Source organism: Ochotona curzoniae, unplaced genomic scaffold, assembly GCF_017591425.1.
Source record: "Ochotona curzoniae isolate NIBS_2020 unplaced genomic scaffold, NIBS_Ocur_1.0 contig_1014, whole genome shotgun sequence".
Classification (NCBI taxonomy): domain Eukaryota; kingdom Metazoa; phylum Chordata; class Mammalia; order Lagomorpha; family Ochotonidae; genus Ochotona; species Ochotona curzoniae.
Window position 1 is genome coordinate 31,494,740 of NW_024464920.1, and position 14,634 is coordinate 31,509,373.

The 14,634-nt window shown below is 41.6% G+C and overlaps 1 protein-coding gene and 1 non-coding gene across 4 annotated transcripts in view; one reads left to right on the forward strand and one right to left on the reverse strand.

The window, feature by feature from the left end:
- Positions 1–14,634, reverse strand: part of MSRB3 (methionine sulfoxide reductase B3) — a 234,334-nt gene that overhangs the window by 32,851 nt on the left and 186,849 nt on the right. For all 3 annotated transcript variants that reach the window (XM_040982358.1, XM_040982342.1, XM_040982351.1), the window contains one exon: positions 12,018–12,131. In XM_040982358.1, coding sequence (XP_040838292.1) covers positions 12,018–12,131 — 114 coding nt within the window. The remainder of the gene's footprint in view (positions 1–12,017; positions 12,132–14,634) is intronic.
- Positions 7,332–7,434, forward strand: LOC121164252. Its single transcript, XR_005885058.1, has one exon. It is a non-coding gene; the product is annotated as a U6 spliceosomal RNA (small nuclear RNA).

Below are 14,634 nucleotides of genomic sequence, written 5' to 3' on the forward strand. Positions count from 1 at the left end.
TAGTGTGGGTCATTCATCTTAGTTTTTAGTTAGTTGAAAATCTTCACTTTGCACAAAGTTATCAAAGAAGAGCCTATGAATGTACCACAAGAGAGGAGACAGAGCTAAAAGAGACATGGAGAAAGAGGCATATTTTTTTGACAGTTCTTTATCAATTATTAGGAAGAAAATTAGGTCAAAATAATACAAGAAAACTGCATAAGTGGGAATTTGAGTGGAAAATGGCTTGAAGGAGTTCCGGGTTCTCAGAAACCATCACCCTGACTGTTCTGCAGGATCACATTTCAGTGTTACTGATAAGTGTTCATTGCCCTGGATTGGGAAAGCATGGATAAAAAGTTCTTTACCTTCAAACCGTGCTCTGAGGTCTGATATGGAGCTAAGTTTGATGACTCCTGGTATATCTGACAAACTTTAGGCTGTAAGTGAGTTTGCGCTTCATCAGAGAAAGGAATTGTTAATCCAAAGTAATGACACAAAGATATTCAGTGTTGGACTTTTGCCATTTTGAAGTTAGATTCAATCCCAGGTCAGAAAGAAAGAGTAGCTATTTGGCAGGCCAGTGCAACATGATAGGAGCTTGAGCTGTGTTTTAGTTCCATCCCTGTTCATTGTGGGATAGCGAGCCTATCAGACTGAGTCTGTGTTTCTGATGACAAAGCTGGTGGGGCGTGGGGCTGGGAGGGGGAGGAACAACTTTCAGCACCCAGTAAAAGTGTAACCATTTCAAATAGTTTTTCTTTTCTGGGAAAATAATATGTAATCAAAATAACATGAGAAAATCAATGGGAAACTGTGTAAGTACACAATACTCACCCCAATGCCAACACTCTATAATGTCATATCACATGACAGAGAGAAAATAGAAAGAAAAATACGTCTCTAGAGAGACTAACATCTCAAGCCCATTTGTCTCATGAATGCAACTGTTTACATTGTATGCCCAAAGTGCCATATTAGGACATTACTTTACTGCAAGGCTTTATTCAGCAGGGTAATCGGGAAATGGATCTAAAACAATTAGGGAAAAATATCTCTGTGGTCCTTTGAAGTTGTTTTGTGATGCTCAAGACTTATGTCCTCACCATGCATGCAGGGTGGGGTGATTGAAGAATGCCTGCCCATGATGGGAAAACAGAAGCAAGAAGAGCTTGGGCACTGACTCAGGGGACGCAGGTCTGAGCCTCATAGGTTCCAAAGGCTCTGAAGGAAAGACTTAGCCACCTAGCTGGTGGACACACAATGGGAAAGTGGATTCTTGGCACTGCTTGAGCAAGCTGTGAAGCAGAGAACTGGTCCTGGACCCTGAGTCCTTGCTCCAGGAGCAACATACAAACTACTCGACATGTAAACCTTTGCCATGAACTTCTCCAAGATATTAAAGGAAGGATCTCTAGGAACTACGCTGATTTTCAACAATGCCTACACTATATATCAATTATACTAGCTTTGGTAAGTTATGAGGCCTCAATTTCATCATATGTAGCATTAATAATGGTGCCTACTATTAGTGAATATGGTTGACAAACAACTCGCTTATAATCATGCCTAGCACTTCCGACAGCCCATAAATGTTAACTATTATTACTGCTATATTTGCTTGGATTACAAGAACAAAATGCCACAGACCAGAGGCTTAAACAATACAGGTTTCTTTAGGGTAGTTCTTCAGGATGGAGGCCCAAGATCAAGGTGCCAACATTCACTTGTTAGTAAGGAGTCTCCCTCTGGACATCCTAACCTTGTCAATGATGTCCTCCCACAGTCTTCCCTTGTTATATGTGTTCTGAGACAGCATAGCTCTCTGATATCCTTTCCCATCATGGCCCCATCCTCTTGGCTTCATTTACACTTCCTTCCTTGCTTAAAGCCTCACCTCTAACGACAGCCATATTGGAAATGAAGTTCCAACACAAAAATTTTAGGACACTAATATTTAATTCATAATACTATTAATAGTTTTACTATTAAAATGGTACTATTCTTCCAAACGTGTATTTGGCTTGTCTTCAAACATACCCCAAAGCATGTATTTAAGGACCTAGTGTTAGGTGAGGGAGGGCTGTCAGCTGAGAATCTACACACGGTCATTGCATGCAGTCAGGGCTTTTTCACATCATGGTGGCTGGTTCCAGGAAGGAGCATCCTGTAAGAACGTAGAGCAAGACATATCACCTTTGTGATGTGCCTTCAGAATTTGTACACCATCATTTCTGCCACCTGCTATTCATTGTTCAAATTTAAGGAAGGTATGCAAATTACTTTGATGTGAGCCACAGAAAATTTGTAGACAAACTACAGCTAAAGAGAAAAATAATCATTAAGATCATGGGATGGTTATCAATAAAAGAGAAATTTGTGTGGGCTGTGATTGGTAAAATAAAACCAAAATATATTCCTGGAACAGGGGTTGCAGACATCAATAAGTTATATCTGCCGCCATAAATTCTAACAAGTTGAGGCGACAGCACTAGACTGAGGGTTTGAGTATTTTTACTCTGAAGGAATTGTTTATATTTACTATTAGTTGAATGTGGGCATGGTGGTTAACAGCTATGAGCCTCAATTTTTCCATCTTTAGGATGAGGATCATATCATCCACCTTGTGTGGTTTGTGAACATTTACAACAAAACAATGAACTAAAGAACACAAAAGGATCTTGAAAACCACAATGGCAATAGTGATACATTAGAATAGATTAGTTTTTCAACCATGGTGACCCAGGAAAGTAGTGCTGTACACTCTCAAAAATGTATCTGGAGGTCCTCAGACTTCATGGACCTTAGTTTGACAAGCATTGACCACAGCAAGTAAAGAGTTACTCTGTGAAATGTCTTTCAATTGCAAAACACAGGCACAAAGAGGACTATTTTATTTCTTTGTAGCCAGGAAAATACCTTTTACATTATAATCAAAACAAAAAAACACAAAATTAAAAGCTAATTACTGTAGAGTCCTGTTACCCTGTAGAATATGTCTAAGAACCTGGACCAGATGATGTTTCAGATGCTGTCCATTTCATTAAATGAGCCTGTATTTTGTAGGGCAATTTACTAGGACATAAGGTCCTGGAAAAAAAAAAAAGGATGTGTCTCAGATTTCTTTGAATCTTTCTAGTAATTTTGCATGGAGGATATATTCTGATATTTTTATTGAGAGGGAGTGAAAATAGTAGGGACAGCAGACAGCACAACGACAGTGGGCACACATTGGAATTCCCCTTTTCTCCTAACCCAGGGCTTTACCATTGGCACACCGCCTCTACGTTAGTCCTTCAGTGCCGAACGCCAGCAGCCTTGGCAGCAGCATGTCTGACTCCGAACTGGCTTCTGCAGGGACAGGCAGGTCCTTCTTTGCTTTCAAACAGGTTGCTAATAGTAGAAAGCGATTTCAACCAAACAGGAGAAAAAGTTCAAAACCAGAAAATTCTGCACTTGTCCTTCAGGTCCGCGTGATCTGGGTTGAGCCCTTTATCTCAGTCCTGTTTTCCTCTCTGGAACAGTTTCCAAGCTCTTTGCTTTAACATCTCCTGAACTTGTCCACTGGGATGTTCTTTCCATGTCACCCTCCTCCACACTGGAGTCCCTCAATCTAAGTGAAGTCTCCTGTTAACACTACTGCTTAGCACCCTATGTTTCATTTGCAAGTACTTATTTATATTGATTTGGAGATTTTCTCAATTGCTGTATTCCACACAAGACTGTATTCACCAACACAGGAATGGACTCTATTTGGTTGCCCCACCATTCCCATGACAGCTAGTATAAGACATGGAATAAAACATCCACAGCAGTGATTGCCTGGTGAAGGTAGAGAGAAAACTAGCAGAGAAGGAATTATTTAAAGCACTTCATATGTGTGCAGCACTTACCAAATAAGCACTTGGTAAGTTTCTCAGTCTTTTCAAGGGGGAAAAAAAAAGGTCTTCCCTAAAACTAAGATTTCTCTTTTAAAGCCAGCAGCCCATCCCCTGCTGCCTGTCAAACATGGCTGCATAAGCCAGATTGACTAAAACCAGAGCCATTCCAGGCCCCTGTTTCACACCGTTTCCAATAGGATATGAATCAGACAAGATACCATCAAGAAAGCATTCAGTCAGGAAACAGGACCCTGGTAAACCTTATACTGCCAGGATTCAGCCCCACTGACAGCATCTAATAATGCAAGGAATGGGAACACACTTAAACCCCACAAAATGTGCTTTGGAGCCTGGCGGCAAGCAGCCTCGGGAAGTGTGCTAAGTGTGGAAATTCCCTTCAAGCTTTTCAAGTACCTCAAAGCCATAAGCTAACGAGAGACTTCAAAACTCCAAAGAGAAATTCCACTTTCCCTCGGCCCTGACTCTCCATTCCAAACATGAATCCTGTGGGTTTGAGCCACAGCATGAATGTGGGATTGTTAGGGTCATATTGGAGACTAGCCACTATTTTTCTTAGGTTAAAGAGAAAAAATACACACACACACACACACACACACACACACACACAATTTGGCATCCACGTTCTCTTTCCTTTACACTGAAGAAATCAATATCCTAGTCTGGGGTTACCAGCTGTGGTTTGCATACATCCTAAGACATAGCTGCTTATTTTGTAGCTGCTGACATTCTCCTGCAGAACGCCCAAACACTCTCTCTGGCCCAGGTTCAAAGACAGGCTCATTATACAGCCAATGCTTTGCCCGGCTCCTTCCTTCCCAACAGTTAGGACTTTCCTTAGTAATCAGTCTGCTACTTCCACACACCTTTCCCTGTCTGCCCTGAAGCCACTTCTAAATAGGCAAAATGTCACACATATTTGCTTTACAAATTTAAGGAAATTGAATTTTGACCCATTTGCGGCTCCACCAATGACTAGTGATGGGCCCGGGAGGAAGATACTTGGTCTCAAAGCCTCAATTTCTTTATCTCCATTGGATCTACTTCATAGGGATATCAGAAAATGGAAAAAGACACTGCAAGTGAAGCATCTAGCTTTCTGCTAAGACTTGACAGAGTCACACATTCTTTGCCTTCTCTTGCATTGAGCACAGAGCTTACTTCCTCTCTTTCTTCAATGGTAGCAAAGATTTTGTGATTTGTCGGGCATATGTGTAGGGATAGGTGTTCTAAGGCTTCCAAAAATCAACCACAAGCAGTTTGGCAGCCTCTGCCTAGGCAGTGGGTGTGCTCAGGCTAGGCAAAGCTGGTTGGCTTGCAAGAAGTCCAACTACGAATAGACTAGGGTGGGAAGGCCTACATGGTGAGGCAATATGGTAAGACAAAGGTGCCTGATTTTTTTCGCGTGTTCCACCCCAGACATCAAGCATATGAGTAGAGAATGTTCAATTTAGCTCTACAAGATATAACTTGGAGAATAAATCACAGAACCTAGACAACTTCTAGTACCAAGGTCTCCACAGATGATCCTTCAATGACATATCCCTACCTTCAACCACGTAAGCCACTCCATGGGGGCCTCAGTCAATAAGGACCAGAACTGTGTCATTATCTCCCTGCAGGGTTCTGCCCAAATTCCTGAATACTATGTTTTCAGTACATTTGTTATGCAACAGTTAAAAACTAATACTTATAGCAAACATAGGAATAACCAAAAGCAATAGTAATGTCAGCATTTGAGAGAGAATGTTATAACCGCCCTGTTGCATTATACACTTCATCACCAGCAAAACTTCTTCTGGTTTTGTGAGTCAGGAAGAGCATAAAGAGACACAAGAGACAATTCCCAGTGCTTCCTGGCACTTCGTAAAGGCCTAATCAATGATTTTGTCATAAATACATCAGTATCATTCCTAATGAATAAAAAAAAATAATCCTTTCACAAATGAGTGATAGATACCATATAGATTTGGAAGACATAATTTTTACTTCAAGGTTATTTTTTTTCAACCTGCAAGATTTTATCATGGCGCAGGGCACACAAATCTTCAAATGTTTTAGATAAAATCTAAGACTTCCAGAAGAGGTGATCATTTAGGTTCTTGAGCCACCTCTGTGGTTATGGAGTCCCTTTTTCCTACCATTGAGAGTAATTCATTCATTTGTTTTCATAAATATTTGAGCAACTACTTTGTGTCAGACACAAGTGTAAGTGATGGAGACACGATTACCAGCTAGCAAATGATACATGCCTATCTCTCAGATTTTACAATGTAGATGGAGAAGACACTGAACAAAAAAAATGATAGGTAGACTCTGGTTTTACTTTGGAGAGAAATGGGGAATCTCTACAATGTTCTGAGAAATGATTGAGGTGATTTGGTTTTCATTTTGAAGGAGTCCCTCCGGCTGATGTGTGGACAGCAAGCTGATGGGAGGTCAGCAAGTGCAGAAACCAGGAAACCAGGTGGGAGGCACTTTGAATGAATTGGTGATGTGATTGGGGGCAGGTTGAGGAACAAAGCTGTGAACAACGAGACCCATGACTACAACTCAGGTACAGGAAATCCCTGAAGTGTCCACCTCCCTGAATTCCTGAAGATGAAGCAACAGTCCCGCCGGCAATTCTGATCCCTTGGCAGGAGTGACAACTCTGTGCCAAGCTGAGACTCGATTTCAGCACTTCCATTTCTCACTCTCATTGATGTTGAAACAACTGTAGTAGATTTTTTTTTAATAATCAATTGAGCATTGTTCATATATCAATCAAATCATCTCTTGGAAGTCACCCTGGCAGTCTCCCTATCTCTTGTCATTTTACAGCTGCTCAGGACATGTGGGACATACACCTTATTCTTTGGAAATTATATTTATAGGTGAGCCTCAAAAGAAAACCAGACACACAACTATATAAATGACACCCTCTTTTTGATTTAATAAAGTTCTATAGTTTCATCGCCTAAGCCCCTTTCAAAACTTAGTGCCTTCTGGCTTTTTCTTATTTTCATCTCCTGGGAAAGCTTTCTCTCCCTCCTTTGCTCTTCATTTGCTTTGTTTTGTTCTTAATTTTAAAGCATTTTTATAAAGTGATCTAATTTTCTCCTTAATACCTAAGACAGTATCCATTATAAAAAAGGCATCGAACTAATATCCAGTAAATAAATCAATAGCCATATAAGAATATTTTTTAAGTATTTGATGTGTCTAGCCCTATGCTGATTTTTTTTTTTTTTAGTTAAGCTGAATTATCTGGACAGACTAGGTAAGTGGTTAGAATTAGAAGAGAGAAGATAGAACAGGTAGAAAATACAGAGCAGACAGGTAGAAATAAAGATTTGAATTTTCCATTCTCTTGGGCCTCTAACAAAAATCAGTTTCACTAAGTACAAATGACTTGACTAATTCCGACCAGATAGGGTTTAGTTGTAGAGCAAAAAAAATGAAAAATTAGGCTTGCTTTGGCAGTACACATACTAAAATTGGAATGATACAGAGAAGATTAGCATGTCCTTTGTGCAAGGATGACACACAAATTTGTGAAGTATTCCATACTTTTTAGAAAATTTGAAGACAATGATCACACCCACTTCCCCCTAACCCTGGATCAACTATGTAAACATCATCCAAAAAAAGTCATAAAAATGGGGAAAAAAATGAAAGAGAGGAAGGAATGGTGGAAGGAGGAAGGAAGAAGGGAAGAGAAGGAAGGAAAGAAGGAAGGAAGGAAGGAAAGAAGGAAGGAAGGAAGGAAGGAAGGAAGGAAGGAAGGAAGGAAGGAAGGAAGGAAGGAAAGAAGGAAGGAAGAAATGAAAGAAGGAAAAGAAAATCGAAGAAAGGGAGGAAAGAAGGACAGTATGGAGGAAAGGAAGGAAGGGGAAAGGAACGAAATGAGAATTTTCCTTTGGGGCTGGTAACTGAAGTGAGTAGACTGTTCCAAAAATTCAGCTTAAGTGCCAAGTCCAGTTTACTTATCAAAGGAACTACTTGGAGGAATGTCAATGGCAGCAGTACCAGTTAGTCAGCAATTCACAAGACAAGGCTGGTGTTGCAGGGCGAAGGATAGCCTATGTCTCTACCATGGCACAACAAACTACCCCCAAACTGTGATGTCTTAAAACAAGACACTGTTTCTTATGCTTTGGGAGTGCCTACTAGGCTCAACTGGGTTGTTCTCACTTGATATCTGGTGCCAAGTTATCTGAAGGTTCAAAGGACTTGACATCCAAGCTGAGGTATTCACCTAACCATGGTTGTATGAAGCTCAGCTAGGATGAGTACTTGTGGCCTTTCTGCATGACTTAAGTTTTTTGTGACCTGGTGGCTCCATTCCTAAGAGACACATCCAACAGGCAAATGATACAACACACAGGAAGTGTTACTGTATTCTATTGTTCAGAGCAACCACAGTTCAGTTGGGTAGACATTGCTTCTTAAAGGGAAGAGCATTAAAATGAGTGAAGGAGATGATGGTAGATTTCCTGAAAGACAAGCCACCCCAGGGAGTATCACCAGGGAGTACCACCCAGGGAGTCTCCTAGACTCAGTAAGGCTCCCTTTAAACTGGCTGGAATTGACTGCCAGACAATTGAAGAGCTATAAAGAAAAAACTAAAATAGACTGGATTAAACCCCATTGTAACAATAACAACAACAAAAACAAACTGACCTCTCTGCTCCCTTCTCTCTACCCTAGTGTTGTTTCCCATCTTCCAAATACACACCTGGAGGCAGAATGAGGTAGGTTGGAATTCTAGGAAAGCAGCCTACCTCTACAGAGGTAGAGCTGAGCAGTCTGTAATGGGCTTATGTCATTGTCTTATCATTTGCCTATTCCCCCAGGCTGGTATGACTTGGAGAATTGCCCGTTATATATAAGCAAAAATTCAGACACAAAGGACGAGTATTTATCATCATCATGGCAATTCAAAAGAATGTGCTATAGGTTTGAAGACAATTTCCAGAGAGACACGCATTCTCAAAATGCTTTCAGTAATGGCAGAATCATTGGAATAAGCGTCTGACCTCCTCCCTGGGGGATCCTGCTCATTAAGATGTATGTGCTCAGGACTGTTAAAATTCCAACTCATTACCTAATAGTTGCACCTTATGCACTTGGATACTTCTAAAAGTGCTTCCAGCCCTTCCTTTTCAGTCATAACAACCAACAGACAGTCTTGTATGCCTTTGAGGTTCCTTAGGAGAATATTGCTACAGGCAAGTTAAAAAGGAAAAGGAAAAATCTCATCAAGGATGCACTATTGATAATCCTCTGTATTCATTTTCTTTGGATGAATCTAAAAGGGATGTGGAATGAATTATTTTGGGGGGAGGGGGGTCAGTGTACAAACCTTCATTCATTCTCCTTTTGCTTTAATTCCTAGATTCGATCAAAGAAAAAAATAATCCAACCTCAAAAATAATTTCAGAGCCTAGGCCAGCAGTGTCTTGAAGGCAATGTGAACCCTTGATTACTAGCACTGTTCTTCAGGTACTAACTCAAACATAAATTCTTTTGCTCTTTTTTTCTCCATGGTAGAATCAAATTATCTTGCACACCATATTCTTTTCAAGGTTTCTTTTAAGCATTTGACTCTTTGTTCAGTAGTTTAGTCCTTTGTCTCCCACTTTCTCTTACCTTGAGATCAAGGACTATATCACAGTCCTCTTTGGATTCCCAATATTTAACACCATGCTAAAAACTAAAGCAATATTCAGGCAACATTTGTTGAACAAATAAATATGATAGGTGGTCTTTCAAGCAATTTGTCAGTGGGGCAAGGGCACCAAGCAGCCCACAAGGTCGACTTAACTACAATCAGAATAAAAATGACTTCGGGTTGGCACTGTGGTATAGTGAGTAAAGTTGCTGCTTATAAAGCTGGCATCCCATATAGATGTCGGTTGGAATCTTAGCTGTTCCACTTCCAATTTGGCCCCCTGCTAATGTGCCTGGGAGAACAACAAATGATGGCCCAAATGCTTATGCCCCTGCATCTGCATTAGGGATTCTGAAGAATCTCCTGACTCCTGGCTTCAGATCAATACAGCTCTGGCCATGGCAGTCATTTGAGGAGTGAGCCAATGAATGAAAGATTTTGTCTCTCTCTCCCTCCCTCCTTCTCTCCCTCCCTACCTTCCTCTCAATCTACCTCCTTCACTCCCTCTTTTTCTCTGTGTAACTCTGACTTTCAAATGAATAACACTATAATAAAAAAATCTAAAAAAAAAAAATTGAAGGGAGGGACAGGGAAAAATCTGATTTCAAGTATGGTACATTCAAGTATGAAAAGATAAGAATCTATATTCCAATAATCATAACCCTGTATGTTGTAGAGATATGCTATAGAGAAACATACTGGCTTATGAGATGTGAGTGCCAAACAAACTCAAACCTCAAACCTCAAACCTGTTTTGAATATTGGGAAATTAACCACAAGATTAAAATGTATTCTTTCTCTCTCACTTTCTCAACTAAATAAATAAATACATACATAGATTTTGACAGAAATATTTTTTTTTCCTGAAAATCCTGACACTTAGGTTAAAAAAACAGAAACCATAAAATGCAAAAATGTTCTAACTGGTGAACAGGAATTAGAGGGGGAAGGATGAGAAAGTCCAAGAGAAAGCATATGAAATTTCAGTCAGGTGAAAGAAACTCCAGAGATTTTTTTGCACAACATGAAGACCACAGTAAGTATTCTCAAACTGAAATCCTAAAAGTAACTATGAAGATATTTTAAGCATTTTTTTTCCAGAAAAAAAATGTATAAAAGGAGATGCACATGTTGTTATTTGCCCATCTCATCATGTACACATATTCCAAGATATGACATAAAACACATGTTTTTATTTGTCACTTAAAGTATTTATAACATTGGGAATAAATGCATTGTAAAGATTAGATCATAGCTGATAGTATGATGAAATCATTTCTAAATACGTTCTTTGCACCATTTCATAACAAACTTTTCAAAATTTGATGGCACTCCTAATTTCTTGGACTCAAATTGGACTCATGTTTTTAACACAAGAAACATTTGTGGAGCCTTTTCAAAAAAAAGGTTTATTTGTTTATGCATCTGAAAAAGAGACAGAGAAAACTTTTATTCCTGGTTTCACTCACCTAAAAGAAAATCTAAAGTCAGAAAAGCCTAAAATCAGAAGCCCCGAAAGTTCCACATCCCTGCCGCCATCCATCCCTATGGATAAAGCCCCAAGCACTGGGGCTGTCTTCTGATGCCTTCCAGGAGCATTATCATGGTACTGCTCTGATAAGAGATGCCAGTGATGCAAGCGCTGGCTTAACCCGTGATACTACAACACCAGTCCTGGGAAGCAGGCATTTTAAAAGTCTTAACATAAAGGGCTGACTCTGGCATAGTGGGAAAATCCACCCCCCGCAATACTTCAGTTGCATATGGGTGTTCATTTGTGTCCTGGCTGCTCTACTTCTGATCCAGCCTCCTACTAATGGCCTGGGAAAAGCAGCTGAAAATGGCCAAAGAGCTTAGTCTCCTGCTCCCACACTGGAGACTCAAGTGAAGCTCTTAACTCTTGGCTTCAGCCTGGCCCAGGGCTCGTTGTTGTGGCCTTCTGGGGAGAGAGCCAGCGGGTGAAAGTTTCTGTCTTTTTCCCAAATAAACCAAATCTTTTTTCTAAAACATCTTCACATAAAGGCACTTCAGGACATATAGAAATAGAGCATTATTCAAAAAGATTGAAGAGTTGTAGATTGCATCATATCTCTCTTACTTGATTATGGAAAGCAAAATGCGTGGGCAGATCCAAATGTGGAGGGTAATTCAGATGTGGTGATATGATATTCCTTGACTAGGAGCTATTGGATTAAATAAGTGAGTTTTACTTCTGAAAATGGTAATGTTTAAAGTCACTGGTTAAAGCATATTTATTGTGTTCTTAGATGGAGGAAAGAAGTATTACAACAACGTAAGAGTGTTAGTGCTTTATCTACCATGGCATCACAAATTACTTCTAAACGTAATACCTGGGAATGGCACACAAAGAGGTTCAAAAATATGTGGAGAAAAACAGTTAGATGATCCTGCAAAGCGCATCCATGAACTTTTTCAAAGGTCCCTCATAGAAACATGAAAAAAATAGTGATTTCTTGCCTCACCGGTTACTGTGGGTCAGGAATCCTGCATAGTTCTGCGTGATGATCTTGCAAGATGTTGCCACCAATGTGAAGAAAAGCAGGTACTGCATTAGGGAGCGGATCTGAGGTTTTTGTCTGTGGAGCATAGAAGGGAGATGTTGGTGATTCCAGTAAGATGCCCAAATAGAAATGCTAAGCTGCTCTTGCAGGAGGATTGGGTATCCAAATGACAGCTTTTGCCACATAAGTATGTCTGTAAAGGTAAGAGAAATAACGTTCCCAAGAGCAGAGAGAGAACAAAGTGGAGCATCCGCCAGCCACTGGGCAAGAGCTGTCAGTCAAAGCCACAGATCAGTTAGCATTCAAAGATGACTCCTTTGGATCTCCTCTCTTGTGTTCTACGACATGCTTATTTTCTCATAGCACCCTCAAGGTGATCAATATGTGAAGGAACACCCCTACAGCTGCTAGCCAGAGGTTCCCATCCTCAGCCCTGGCTTCTGCTGCCGCCCTCGTGGCTGGGCAGCTCCTTCCTAAAGACCCCGGGGTTACTTTTGGCTCTCCTTTAAGACATCTCCATTCTATCCATGTGGCTCCTCACTGCAGTGTGGATTCCTTCTGTACAGCCTCCCTCAGCACAGGTGGCAGTGGTAATGCCTGCATTTAATTTAGTCCCCACTGTCTCCCGTGTTTCCTTCCTGTTGTACTTCTGCATGCACTTGGCCTGAAGATGGCCATCTTCTCTTTGCAATTCTTCACACCATGTCTTCCAAGTCCACTTTTCTTCTGCTTTTATAAGCATACCAGTTATTTTGGATTAAGGCCTACCCTGAAGACCTCATAACTTCATCAGCCATTAAAGACTGACTCCTAATTCTGAGATACTGGGGCTTAAAAATTCAGCACATGAATTTAGAGGGTGGGCTGCAGAAATGGGCAATTTTGTCCTCATTCTACTGAAAAGCTGCACCTGGTGCCAGGATGAGCCATACAGGAGTCAGTGGGCGGCCTCCACCGAGTGCAGTTCATGGGCTTCACTGCTCTCCTGCTCACCGTGCCACCTCCCAGATCCATTTGTCTTCTTTTCTTTTGTGGAAAAACACATCATATTTGCACACTCTCCACTCTTGCAAAATGGATGGTCTCCAATCTGTGGGTTAAGTATTGCCAGTTTCCAGCCAGGGAGGGAGGTGGTAAGAGAAGAAAATACTACATCTCTTACAGGGTTCTGTTTCAGTCACTCCTCGGGTCATTGCAAAGATACGGAGAGGCAGAATGGAGTGCGTATCTTTTACCAGTGCTCAAACAATGTCTTTTCCAACTGCAACCTTCCTCATTGCCTCCATCTCCACAGAGTAACATGGCTGGTCTTCTGTAACTCGCATCCTTTATATGTCTCTGTATTTTAGAATTCACAAAATGCAGTAATTATTTGGGCATATGTTTGTCAGGACACACCCACTGATCAGAGCCCGTCAGTGACAGGGGCTATCTCTGTCCCTCACATCAAACGCTCACAACACATTTACCCAGGGTAGAATGACTAAGTAAAGAAGGGAATAACTGTGCAAATATCTAACAAGTTGCTGTACTCCTAGTAGACCCAAAGGACAGATTTACTGGTGGCAGAGGAGAGAGGGAAGTGTGGGAAGGGGAGAGGAAAGGGAGGGAGCAGAAAAGCCATGGAAGCCTTCAGACCCAATGCAGTCCTGACCCTGAGAGGGAGTGGGGAAGGAAGAACCATGTGGCAGGAGAGCAGGCCATCACTCCAAGAGGGTAGCCCAGTTGGTGGGGAACAACTGACCCCAAGCGGTTGGAGGAACATCCGTGTTCGGACTGAGTCTGCATGAACATGCATCCCATGCTCTATCCCCGGCTGAAAGCAGCTCCCAGGAAGCTTGGCAGGAGTTGGCAATGGAATAAGAGTAGGATGGGTCACTCATCCTCGACGTCCCCTGCAGCAGGCAGTGTGAGTGGTATCCGGCAGCCACATCCCAGAATGCTGCTTGCTATGCATTTGCATTTAACCAGCAACGTGCTGCATGCTTTCAATGGCTGACCTCATGATATCTCACACAATGCAATGAGGTAACCCCATCAGCACTCGGGAAAGAGACCTATGACAGCTTTTATCCTTCTGCTAGAACTGTCACAACGGAGCTGGCCAGAACCCAGTCGGCAGCCATCAGTCACTGGGCTCTCTGCCACCAGGAACAAACCGGGAGCCCTACATCCTTTGTGGCCAGCCTCCGCCCGGCTCTCAACTCCTGGAACCCTGCAGCAGCTCAGCCTTGGCCCACTCTGAGGCGTCCCTCCTTTTGTGTGGGACACAGATTTGTGCTTTCTTTGGTAATGTGCCTTTTGAGGCCCACCAACAGGGCAAGTGTGCACTGCTGCCTGTGCTAACAGGATTTAGCTTTATGTGACAGGAAGACTAATATGGGCCCTGCGCCATGTGCTGCTGGAGACGGAGTGTGGATGCTCTTTGTTAAGCTCCCGGGGTCTGGAAGGAAGCAACTATGCTCTTGTTTAATTCCATATGAGCAGCTTTTTTATTTTTACAAATAGTCCTCTTGCTGTTAGGGAGTGAGTGAGAGACATAAATCATCATCATGTCTTTGGCAGCCGGGCCTTCGTG